Source organism: Biomphalaria glabrata, chromosome 4 (genome assembly GCF_947242115.1).
Source record: "Biomphalaria glabrata chromosome 4, xgBioGlab47.1, whole genome shotgun sequence".
Lineage (NCBI taxonomy): Eukaryota > Metazoa > Mollusca > Gastropoda > Planorbidae > Biomphalaria > Biomphalaria glabrata.
This window is the reverse complement of record NC_074714.1, coordinates 35,385,627-35,398,041: the sequence shown is the minus strand read 5'-3', so window position 1 is coordinate 35,398,041 and position 12,415 is coordinate 35,385,627. Positions and strand designations below refer to the sequence as shown.

The 12,415-nt window shown below is 36.1% G+C and overlaps 2 protein-coding genes across 8 annotated transcripts in view; one reads left to right on the top strand and one right to left on the bottom strand.

The window, feature by feature from the left end:
• Positions 1–8,904, top strand: part of LOC106052217 (plexin-A2-like) — a 107,567-nt gene extending 98,663 nt beyond the window's left edge. For all 6 annotated transcript variants that reach the window (XM_056027043.1, XM_056027044.1, XM_056027048.1 and 3 more), the window contains one exon: positions 6,694–8,904. In XM_056027043.1, coding sequence (XP_055883018.1) covers positions 6,694–6,865 — 172 coding nt within the window. In that variant the 3' untranslated portion in view covers positions 6,866–8,904. The remainder of the gene's footprint in view (positions 1–6,693) is intronic.
• A 363-nt stretch (positions 8,905–9,267) lies between these two features.
• Positions 9,268–12,415, bottom strand: part of LOC106051703 (ectopic P granules protein 5 homolog) — a 47,378-nt gene continuing 44,230 nt past the window's right edge. For both annotated transcript variants that reach the window (XM_056027040.1, XM_056027041.1), the window contains one exon: positions 9,268–11,244. In XM_056027040.1, coding sequence (XP_055883015.1) covers positions 10,944–11,244 — 301 coding nt within the window. In that variant the 3' untranslated portion in view covers positions 9,268–10,943. The remainder of the gene's footprint in view (positions 11,245–12,415) is intronic.

Here is a 12,415-nt window from a genome sequence, read left to right as displayed (position 1 = left end):
TACTCCCGTCTTAAGTCTTACTGTCAGACGAAAGCCTCATTCATTAGAACTAGATCCATAGTTTGGTGTTTAACGTATTTAGGTTTAATTTCATAGTTGATTTGTATGAGTAAGTTATATACACTCCTGGCTGTGAAAGCAGGTAAGAAGTAACTAAGATCTAGCGTAATCTAGACTAGATCTGGGGAACAATTGAGGTGAAGCCTGATTGCCCATTTGTAAATTTAGTATTTGTAAATAGACAGGTTGGTCTATTTACCGGCGACTCGTGTGAGTAACACGTAGTCGGGTGTGTGTGCGTGTGTCGCACAGCGTATTCAGTCGGGTCAGAGTGTAGCCTACACACGGGTACCAAGGATACTAAGTGTATCTTGGAAAGTACAGAAGTTATTAAAAGTCGGAGTTGGTAGTCTAGACGCCGAGGGTAGAGTGACGAATTTAATTTATTTGAATCAAGAGGTATTAGGAAGGCGCGGAGCGAGGTTACGCTCAAAAGGTAATTTGATTTATAGAACATAGGTAATAGAAGCTATTAGGCCTGTGTGTAAGATAATTTAAATAAAAAGCGAGGTAAAGTAACATAAAGGTAATATGGCAGCTACTTCAGGGTACGACCTAGAAGAGTTTAGGAAAAAGCTAATCCAAGAGGCCAAGACAGAACTGGAACTACGCGGCAAAGAACTGGCCGCCTATGTGCAGCAGATGGTGGCGGCAGAAACAGACCGCAGAGAGCGAGAACGAGTCAGAGAAGCTGAAAGAGCAAGAGAAAAAGAAAAAGAAGAAGCAGATCGCATAGAGCGGGAAAAGGTTAGAGAGGCGGAACGCATCGAGAGGGAGAAAAAAGAAGAGGCGGACAGAAAAGTGAGAATTCAAGTAGAACAGATGAGGATAGAGGCTGGTATAAGCGTGCCCACCGAAGGAAACAGCAACAATAGCGCCAACATAGAAAGCCACAGTAGCGCCGCATGGATGAAGAAGAAAATCCAACCTTTTGCGGAAGACAAGGACGACATCGGCGACTATCTGAAACGCTTTGAAATTAAACTTGCAAAGTTTAATGTCCAGGAGAAAGAGTGGTCCGAAATCTTGTTGGACTTCGTACATGGGAAAGCCCTCACGATTTGCCAAAACCATGACCACGCCATGCAAAACAGCTATCAGGTGCTAAAGAAGGAACTGCTAAACGCATACGGGCACAACGCGGAAACATTCCGAAAGAAGTATTATGAAAACACTCCATCCAGCCAAGTTGATCCGCAGACAACCATCAACTCAGAGAAGGACTTCTTCACTAAATGGCTCGCATTCGAGAATGTAGAGAACACCTACGAGGGGTTGAGGAACTTTATCTTGATTGATAACTTTATCAATAAGTGCGACCCTCAGCTACAGTCCTTTGTAAAAGAAAGAAACCCTAAGGTAATTGAAGACTTGGTAGAAATCATTAGGATCTTTAAGAATGCTTACCCAAACAACCCACTTTCAGTTAGCGACCACAAAAAAGTTATTGACCTGGTAAATTATGTAAAGAGAAATGATGTTAGTGATAGGGATTATGGTAGGAGAAATGATAGGGCCAGGGAACGTGGGAACAATCGTCGGGATAGTTATGAGGGCATAAAGGATAGACCTTGGGAAAATGAAAACAATGGCAGGGAAAGTTATGATAGGAGAATAGATAGACCTAAAGCGGGTGATAGAAACTTTAGGGATGTTACATGTTTTAACTGTCAGGAAAAGGGACACATGGCATACCAGTGTAAGAAACATAGAGGGAATGGAGCTGGCAATAGAAATGCACAGGGTAATAGGGGCACTAGTGATAGGAGAGGTAATCGAGAAAACCGTAGACAAGAGAGGGATAATCGGCCACCGGATAGGATTAATTTTGTAAGGAGCATTCAAGACAGGGATCGTGATAACGGACATAGTGAACCAGATGAAGAAATTAATTACGTTGATTGTGGGGAAGATAGATTTAAACTATATCCAGGCATGATAAATAATAAACAGGTAAATGTGATCCGGGACACAGCTAGCAGTACACTCGCAGTTCGAGGGGGATTAGTGAAATCTAAGGATTATTTAGGCTATACCAAATCGGTCAGATTGGCAGACGGCGCAGTTAAGAGGTTCGAAGCATGCAAAGTGTTTCTTCAATCTCCATTATACACAGGGTATTGCGAAGGGGTAGCCATGCCGAGGTTATCTAGAGATATTTTACTTGGAAATGTAGCAGGTGTCAGAGCCGCTTCCGACAAACAGGTTAGAAGTTGGAAAAGCAGGTATGGCAACAAGAAGCGAAATAAACCTAGAAAGGACATAATTTGTTTTAACTGCCATAAACATGGACACATCGCTAAAGACTGTTGGAGTAGGGCAGAACAGTCTAAACAGAAGATTGCGAGTTCGGAGAGGAGGCACAGGTCTGTATCCGACAGTGATGGTAGAAGAGATGACTATGGTAGCGGTAATCGCAAGTCATACAGAGGTAGAAGGCCACAAGCGGGCTATAGTGGTGTAAGAAGAGATGTTAACTCCAGTTGGAGAGAACAAATGTATGAGTCGTGTAGATAGACTGTGAAACATAGCACTATGAGACCGTAGTGTGTAAATAAGTTGGAGTTTATTTAAATTGTTTATTCTTAATTAATTGACCTAACTAGTAGTCATAACTAGACGGATATTAGGTTGTGTTAAGGTATCTTTGAATAGGATATTTATGTTATAATGTATATGCGATTGCGTTATTATTAGATTAGCTCATGTTGGTTATGTAATTTCGGGTAGTATGTATGCATTGCATGTATGTGTGTATGAATAGAAAGGGCATTTATAAGGCGACGATGTAGTTACATCAAGGAAAAGTAAGTTTTATAATTTATTCTTTGTATTTGATCATGATCATACATCAGTAAAGAGTGAGGTCGTGTGGGGACAAGTAAGTGGAGAGAGGAAATAAAATACACTTGTAAATGCCCGAAAGAACGTTAGGTGTATAGTGGGAGAACGAGTATTGAGAAATATCAATTTGTCATATTAGGTAAATTGTCTGTCCTGACGTGTGAGGGAAATCGGTGTAACCTCTGGAACGTGATGTGATGAAGTATAGATAGACACACCTATAGTGTCAGCGCAAACGAACTATGTCTGCGGTCACCTATGGCACATCACATTGGACAGTATCAGTTAGTGACACTTGAGGGAAATAGGTGTTCAGAGGAACTTGATTGTGGACACAGAAAGAGAAGTTGAAATCGCAATCAAGACTCAAGTTGTGTTGTCTTTTATGTTTCCCTACATTTTGGCCCTTGCACATTGTAAGACTAAGACAGTAGATTAAAAAATTGACAGGCAATTTTTTTTAGCGGGAGGGGGAGGAGTTGTTATGACATGATTAGGAAGTAGTTAGGAATTAGTTAATTGTTTCGGGAATAGGGTAAAGTTTTAATTAGCAACAAGTGACGTGACAGATCTTTTAAAAATAAGAACGCTCTAAACGACGCTAGAAGGAGGACGCTTATTGTAAAGTAGTAGACTTGAGTACGACATTATTGACATCGGACGATTCCCTTTTGAGTATTAAACATATTGTTAGAACAACATATCAGCGTCGACTACATATTTGATTGTTTCGGCCTTTCGCCGGTGTTACTGAAGTGTTGAATTCAGCGTTACCTACAGTCAGATCTACACTAGACAGATTGTCAAGAATCAACACCGCGCAGAGGTCTTAACAAAGTACATGTGTCTGTGTGCTAGGAAGTGATGTAAGTACATGTGTCTGTGTGCTAAGAAGTGATGTAAGTACATGTGTCTGTGTGCTAGGAAGTGATGTAAGTACATGTGTCTGTGTTCTAGGAAGTGATGTAAGTACATGTGTCTGTGTGCTAAGAAGTGATGTAAGTACATGTGTCTGTGTGCTAAGAAGTGATGTAAGTACATGTGTCTGTGTGCTAGGAAGTGATGTAAGTACATGTGTCTGTGTGCTAAGAAGTGATGTAAGTACATGTGTCTGTGTGCTAGGAAGTGATGTAAGTACATGTGTCTGTGTGCTAAGAAGTGATGTAAGTACATGTGTCTGTGTGCTAGGAAGTGATGTAAGTACATGTGTCTGTGTTCTAGGAAGTGATGTAAGTACATGTGTCTGTGTGCTAAGAAGTGATGTAAGTACATGTGTCTGTGTGCTAAGAAGTGATGTAAGTACATGTGTCTGTCTGCTATGAAGTGATGTAAGTACATGTGTCTGTCTGCTATGAAGTGGTGTAAGTACATGTGTCTGTGTGCTAAGAAGTGATGTAAGTACATGTGTCTGTGTGCTAGGAAGTGATGTAAGTACATGTGTCTGTGTGCTAAGAAGTGATGTAAGTACATGTGTCTGTGTGCTAGGAAGTGATGTAAGTACATGTGTCTGTGTGCTAAGAAGTGATGTAAGTACATGTGTCTGTGTGCTAAGAAGTGATATAAGTACATGTGTCTGTGTGCTAAGAAGTGATGTAAGTACATGTGTCTGTGTGCTAGGAAGTGTTGTAAGTACATGTGTCTGTGTGCTAGGAAGTGATGTAAGTACATGTGTCTGTGTGCTAGGAAGTGATGTAAGTACATGTGTCTGTCTGCTATGAAGTGATGTAAGTACATGTGTCTGTGTGCTAGGAAGTGATGTAAGTACATGTGTCTGTGTGCTAGGAAGTGATGTAAGTACATGTGTCTGTCTGCTATGAAGTGATGTAAGTACATGTGTCTGTGTGCTAAGAAGTGATGTAAGTACATGTGTCTGTCTGCTATGAAGTGATGTAAGTACATGTGTCTGTCTGCTATGAAGTGGTGTAAGTACATGTGTCTGTGTGCTAAGAAGTGATGTAAGTACATGTGTCTGTGTGCTAGGAAGTGATGTAAGTACATGTGTCTGTGTGCTAAGAAGTGATGTAAGTACATGTGTCTGTGTGCTAGGAAGTGATGTAAGTACATGTGTCTGTGTGCTAAGAAGTGATGTAAGTACATGTGTCTGTGTGCTAAGAAGTGATATAAAGTACATGTGTCTGTGTGCTAAGAAGTGATGTAAGTACATGTGTCTGTGTGCTAAGAAGTGATGTAAGTACATGTGTCTGTGTGCTAAGAAGTGATGTAAGTACATGTGTCTGTCTGCTATGAAGTGATGTAAGTACATGTGTCTGTGTGCTATGAAGTGGTGTAAGTACATGTGTCTGTGTGCTAAGAAGTGATGTAAGTACATGTGTCTGTGTGCTAGGAAGTGATGTAAGTACATGTGTCTGTGTGCTAAGAAGTGATGTAAGTACATGTGTCTGTGTGCTAGGAAGTGATGTAAGTACATGTGTATGTGTGCTAAGAAGTGATGTAAGTACATGTGTCTGTGTGCTAAGAAGTGATATAAGTACATGTGTCTGTGTGCTAAGAAGTGATGTAAGTACATGTGTCTGTGTGCTAGGAAGTGTTGTAAGTACATGTGTCTGTGTGCTAGGAAGTGATGTAAGTACATGTGTCTGTGTGCTAAGAAGTGATGTAAGTACATGTGTCTGTGTGCTAGGAAGTGATGTAAGTACATGTGTCTGTGTGATAGGAAGTGATGTAAGTACATGTGTCTGTGTGCTAAGAAGTGATGTAAGTACATGTGTCTGTGTGCTAAGAAGTGATGTAAGTACATGTGTCTGTGTGCTAGGAAGTGATGTAAGTACATGTGTCTGTGTGCTAAGAAGTGATGTAAGTACATGTGTCTTTGTGCTAAGAAGTGATGTAAGTACATGTGTCTGTGTGCTAAGAAGTGATGTAAGTACATGTGTCTGTGTGCTAAGAAGTGATGTAAGTACATGTGTCTGTGTGCTAAGAAGTGATGTAAGTACATGTGTCTGTCTGCTATGAAGTGATGTAAGTACATGTGTCTGTGTGCTAAGAAGTGATGTAAGTACATGTGTCTGTGTGCTAGGAAGTGATGTAAGTACATGTGTCTGTGTGCTAGGAAGTGATGTAAGTACTTGTGTTTTTGTGCTAGGAAGTGATGTAAGTACATGTATCTGTCTGCTAAGAAGTGATGCAAGTACTTGTGTTTTTGTGCTAGGAAGTGATGTAAGTACATGTGTCTGTGTGCTAGGAAGTGATGTAAGTACATGTGTCTGTGTGATAGGAAGTGATGTAAGTACATGTGTCTGTGTGCTAAGAAGTGATGTAAGTACATGTGTCTGTGTGCTAAGAAGTGTTGTAAGTACATGTGTCTGTGTGCTATGAAGTGATGTAAGTACATGTGTCTAAGTGCTAAGAAGTGTTGTAAGTACATGTGTCTGTGTGCTAGGAAGTGATGTAAGTACATGTGTCTGTCTGCTATGCAGTGATGTAAGTACATGTGTCTGTGTGCTAGGAAGTGATGTAAGTACATGTGTCTGTGTGCTAAGAAGTGATGTAAGTACATGCGTCTGTGTGCTAAGAAGTGTTGTAAGTACATGCGTCTGTGTGCTAGGAAGTGATGTAAGTACATGTGTCTGTGTGCTAAGAAGTGATGTAAGTACATGTGTCTGTGTGCTAGGAAGTGATGTAAGTACATGTGTCTGTGTGCTAGGAAGTGATGTAAGTACATGTGTCTGTGTGCTAGGAAAACATTGCCTTTGAATCAGTTTTAAGACCAACACTTTTTTTTATTATTTATAAATTGTTAATTTGAAATATTTTTCTTGTTTCTGCTAGATATGAATTTATTCTGTCATTCTGGACAAGTGAAGCCCAAAGTAGACCAACCTTTGGAAATGTTATGGAACTCCTTGCACCATTTGTAAATGATGGCAAGCAAGAATCCCATCCTATGATCAAATCTGTAGAGGTAGGGGGTGCTGAGGAATACAAGGAACTCTTTGGTTAGACTCTAGGATGTCCTAGAACACATTGAACCAGATCACATTCAGATGGATTATAAACACTTCATGAATCTCCCAGTCAACAGGATGAATTCATTCTGTGAGACTAATAGACCAATGTGCTGACCAGCTCAAGTGCAATAATTGTGTAGATGTCAGTAGTTAAATGTGACTCATGATCAAATGAACAACTGTAGCTCTGTGGTGTTCAACATGTACTAGTGGCAGAAAGTAGTTAAAATGTACATTGTTTGAAACTTAATAGACATTTTTTTAAAACACTAAGCCATGTTGACATAAGCTGGAAGTCTGCAATATCTTATCATTTGTCCAAATGTTGTGATTTGTAAAGTAGTATGTTCAGTAAGACTTAAATAAAATATACTAGCAATAATTTAAAATTTCACTGGCAAGTTGGATGTACTATAGACTTAGTCATCAAATAATGGAAGAATTTTGCATTGAAATGAAGAAAATTTTAAGTCCAATTATTTATTTGATGAAAGTAGACAAGATTAGTTGTAAGTCAAAGCAAGTGTATGTTTGAATATTATGTAAAAACTGTACATATGAGTTGATTTCATTTATGATATTGTATGATGCAATAATTATTGCTGATATTTTATCATTGTCAAGTCTTTTCTGTATGACCAATGTTGGTGTCCAAAGTGGTCCACTATATTGTCCTGCGTATAAATTTGCTATAATGTCATGTCGATTTACTAATGTGCAAAACTTGTGTTCATGCAGCAATTTATTCAAAATGCTTCTGTGTCCTGTATATAGGTGCTACTTTTTGTTCTATACATAAATCTATATATATACTATACATCTTTTATTGTGTACATCTTTTCATTATTTTAATGTTCTTTTTTTTTTTGTACAACACAATCAAAGCTTTTGTTTTATGAAAGCTTTGTCAAGTATGCAAGTTTTATTTTTTTTTAATGGAGCAAGATATCTTCTGCTTTTTATTAGAGCAGTTCTCATTGGTTTTTTGTTCTCCTAGAGGAAACAACTGCTATGTGCCTTGAAACATAGGAAGTGGTTCAGTCCTAATTCATAGATAGTATATAAATTTTTAAAAGGCAGCCAAATATTTGATCTTTGCCTCATTTCAGAGTTGTCTATAACCTTGACCATTGGAGCATTATTTACAGTTGTATCTAAATACAAAAACATTTTCAAGACAAGAAGGACACATTTGTATTATCTGAAGCATTTAGTCATAAGTTCAGTTCAAATCCAGCTCTAATCTCTAGGGTGTTCATGACTCTCTGCTCAAAGTAAATAACAAAGAACAATTGTCACAATATCACTTGCCATGTAAGAGACCCATTATATGGTGATAATATAGAGCTGAGAATTGAATTAACTCTTAAGATCATCTTTTATCTGTTCACACAATGAAATGGGCTATCTGTGTATTGAAGTGGTTTTAAGGTGAAGAATTCACAGCATTTTATGATAATCTGACTACATACGATCTGATACATCCAGAGAACATAAGATTGTCATGGTACAATACAGAGTTGGTCATGTTACTGATATATTTAGGTAATACATTTTTTTAAACCAATATATTTTTATTTTGTAAAGATTTATTTTTATCATATCAATTATTTTTTTTACAAAGTGCAATTTTTGATATTTGGTTTTTCTTTGTATGAATTCTTGAAACTTTTGTCATTGAACTCCAGTGTAACTTTGTGAAGAGCATTTTGTGTCTTATTCAATGAATTGTGTCCATTCTTTCAGATCACATTGTGTATAGGAATGTTTTGTTTCCTATTGAAGCAATTCAATCCAATTATTTGCCTAATCTATTGAGGAATCCAGTCATTTTAATAACTAAATTTTATAATGAGCTTAATAAAATCAATCCCATCCTAGCCCTAAAAATGAGCTGTAGAATTGGCTTCATGAAAGTAATTTTACCATTGTTTTATTCAATTGAGCAATCATTTTAGTAGCATTAGAAAACAATGTTACTGTTCATTTTGTACTAGTGATTTGATGCCAATAAATTTGTATGGAAACAAAATGAGTTATTATTGTTCTATCACACCAAAAGTATCAGCGCTAAGAGTCTATACAGATGCACACATCAAGATTTTAAAGCATCTGAACATACTGGGTACAGATTTGATTTTTATTTATTTGTTATCCAAATATAATGTTTTAGACTGACTGTGGCTTTTCAAACTAAATATGTTCTTGAATGATTATCAAAGTTAGAGCTGTCAAAAAAAAAAAAAGGTTCTTGAATTAAGAAAAAAATGATTGCATGTTTTTTAGAATCTAAACACAGGAAGAGTTCTTTGTTTGCTCAGTTCTGAATATGAAACAATGAACACAAAAAAAAGACTTGATCTACTGGTGATAAAGATGAGCCAAAACACATAGCAACGTTAGTATAGCAATGATTTAATTAAATGATTCAAATTTTTGTTTTATTCATCTTTTATCTGATGAAAGATCCAATGATTACTTAGAAACACTGAAAACTAAGAGGTGATCATCTTTAAGTGAGTTGTTCATGTTGATACAACAACAAACAATATGGTCATGTCCAATAGAAACTGAAAGTTAATGCATAGCAATGCAGTGTTTATTTGGCAGTTTATAATAGTGAACTGTTTTGAATCATGTACAACATCACTGGTATATTGTGGATAGTTAATTTATTAAATATTTTATGTACACACAAAAAAAATCTAACAATGATGTTCTGATGTCAATATGCATCAAATAGATGAATGGCAGTAGTCTGAAGCTCTGTTCAAGGTATTACTAAATCACAATAATGCCTTAAGCACCAGAATGGCAGGCTTCAGAAATGAGCTTATTGCAGCAAGAAGCTGGTTTGAATGTTTGGGGGAAGGGGAACAAATAAAAAGAATCAATGGAAAGGGAGAACAGGACTGGTTATGTGTTTCATGATGGTACTTTTAAAACAAAAACAAAATTCTGTATCAGATTTAATTCATGATTAATTTCAATCAATGAGAAAAAAAAACAACACAAAATTGTGTTTAAGATATAATGATACATAAAACTGCAAAATCACAGCAATTACTGTAGGATTTCAAAGAACCATTCCAATATCAAGAACACACAATTAATTTACACAAAGTAAATGAGTGAAAACATTAGTTTTTAGTAACAGTAAAGAACGTAGGCCTGCAATTAATGGAATGTGAAATATGATTCAGTCCAGAAACACTTCCCAAGGACAATTTCTAAATGAAAAAAAATTCAAGGTGTACAGGTAGGTAGGTGTGTATATATATACACACAAAATATAGCATTCATTTACTTATAACTATAGCTGAATGAAGTTCGAGTCCCAGAGCAACAGAACTAAAGAAACATTTTTGGTTAGCACTCCTTTGAATAGACCAAGTTTATACTTCAGTACAACTGTTGGGCAAGGGCTATCATTGTACAATAACACAGCAATGAACTGGCCAAGTAAATCTCTGAAGCTAATGATCAACAAAGTGCTAAGATCTTGGTGGTATTCACTATACAATTCAACATCTGTACTTAATCAAATGAACCGTTCATTCGTAACTATTTGCATTTACATCTTTATCTAAATTTGATGTAGATTTTATCAATGAAACTTATTTAAAGATATTTTGTTTCATGTGACTTTTCTGCTCTCAAGGAACAATCAGAAATAGGACCAGATTTCAAATCTTAGCATTGTGACTCCTGACTGGAAAGCCAATGTCAGGGGAGATAAGTCGTTTGAACAACACTAAGGGAAGTCAATTATTTAGCCAATAAAATAATGGCAAGAAATAATGGTCATTTCCTCATAACTTTCATTTAAATTATTTACAAAGTCACTTTAGAATTACTGATCAATTGTACGCCTTGGCATACATTTATGATTTAAAAAAAAAAAGTAAAATCTATGAACAATTTGTAATATAAAGTTGATACTAGATACATTTCAATCACATAAGGTATTTGGAACTGTTCACAAATAGATCCTCTATGGTGCTGGCAAACTATAAGATCATATAAAATGAATTAGCTTATTTAAATACTCTCCATGTTTCAAAGTCTGATTTAACGAGTGTTGACCTCCATAACCTCATACAAATATCGCTTGTCTGAATATAAATCTGTGACAATTTGACCAAACAAGGGGAGCACATCTTTCATGGTGTTATCTGCATTCTGAACAAAACTAAGAATGTGATCAATAGTTCCTGACAAGTGGGCATAAGATTTATTTTTACGTAATGTTCGAAGATCACTGACATTTACATTGCTAGAGGGACGAGATGTAGGATTGGTCCGTATAACCTCTGAACTGATGACCTGACTTGCTAGAAATATTGCTAAACTCTTGGCCACTAAACGCATGCTAGAGACAAGAAAACAAAAAATTGTAAAATAAACAAAAATTGATCATTTTCAAAATTTAGCAGCAGAGTTGATAAAAAAGAAGATAGCAGTGGGCAGTGTTAAAGCCAATTTTTGAATAGATTAAGAAAATATGCTCTAGTGAAGAATCGATTTTAAGGTAATAGCAATCTTCTTAGAATTAAAAAAAGGAAAATTAATAAAATTGTATAGTCTTTTTTTTTTTACAATTAAATTTTTAAAATGAATCCTTTTAGTTTTAATTACTATTTTTAATTTACATAAATGATTTACCAAATTGCATTAGTTCAGGAACAAAAGTCAGATTATTTGCAGACGATTGCATAATATATAGAACAATAAAAACAACACAAGACACAGATATTTTACAAAGAGAATTAGATGAATTACAGAAATGGGAATCAAATTGGAGCATGTCTTTCCACCCAGAAAAATGTCAGTTGTTAAGAGTAACAAAAAAACTAAAACAAATTAATTCCACTTATCTTATTCATGGCAAACCAGTATCACAGACTAAAAACGCAAAATACCTAGGTGTTATAATAAATGAAAAACTATCATGGAATCCACATATTGATGAAACTACAAAAAAATCAAACAAAGCATTAGGATTTATTAAAAGAAATTTCTATAAATCAAATAAGAACATAAAACTAAAATGTTACTTAACCTTGGTTAGGCCAATAATAGAATATGCATCCTCCGTTTGGGACCCCTCAACTCAAGAAAACATTAAGAAACTGGAACAGACACAAAATAGAGCAGTGAGATTCATAACAAACGAATATTCACATTTGACTAGAGTAACACCTTTAGTAAAATCACTAAATTTAGAAAGCCTTCAGGACAGAAGGCTCAAAAGTAAAGTAGCAATCATACATAAAACACTGAACCATAATCTTCAAATACAAAAACAAAATTTAATAAAATACTCTGAAAGACACAAAGATAAAGGCACATTCCTCATCCCATATGCTAGGACAAATTTGTACAAATACTCCTTCTTCCCTAGTGCTATTAGAGCATGGAATGGGTTGCCTGAGCTAGCCAGGAAAACCAGTGACTTGGCAGAATTTAAGTCATTGGTTAATATGCATGACTAAATGCATGACGCGTAGGACGTAATCATCTTCTTTTTTGAAGTAACGTCT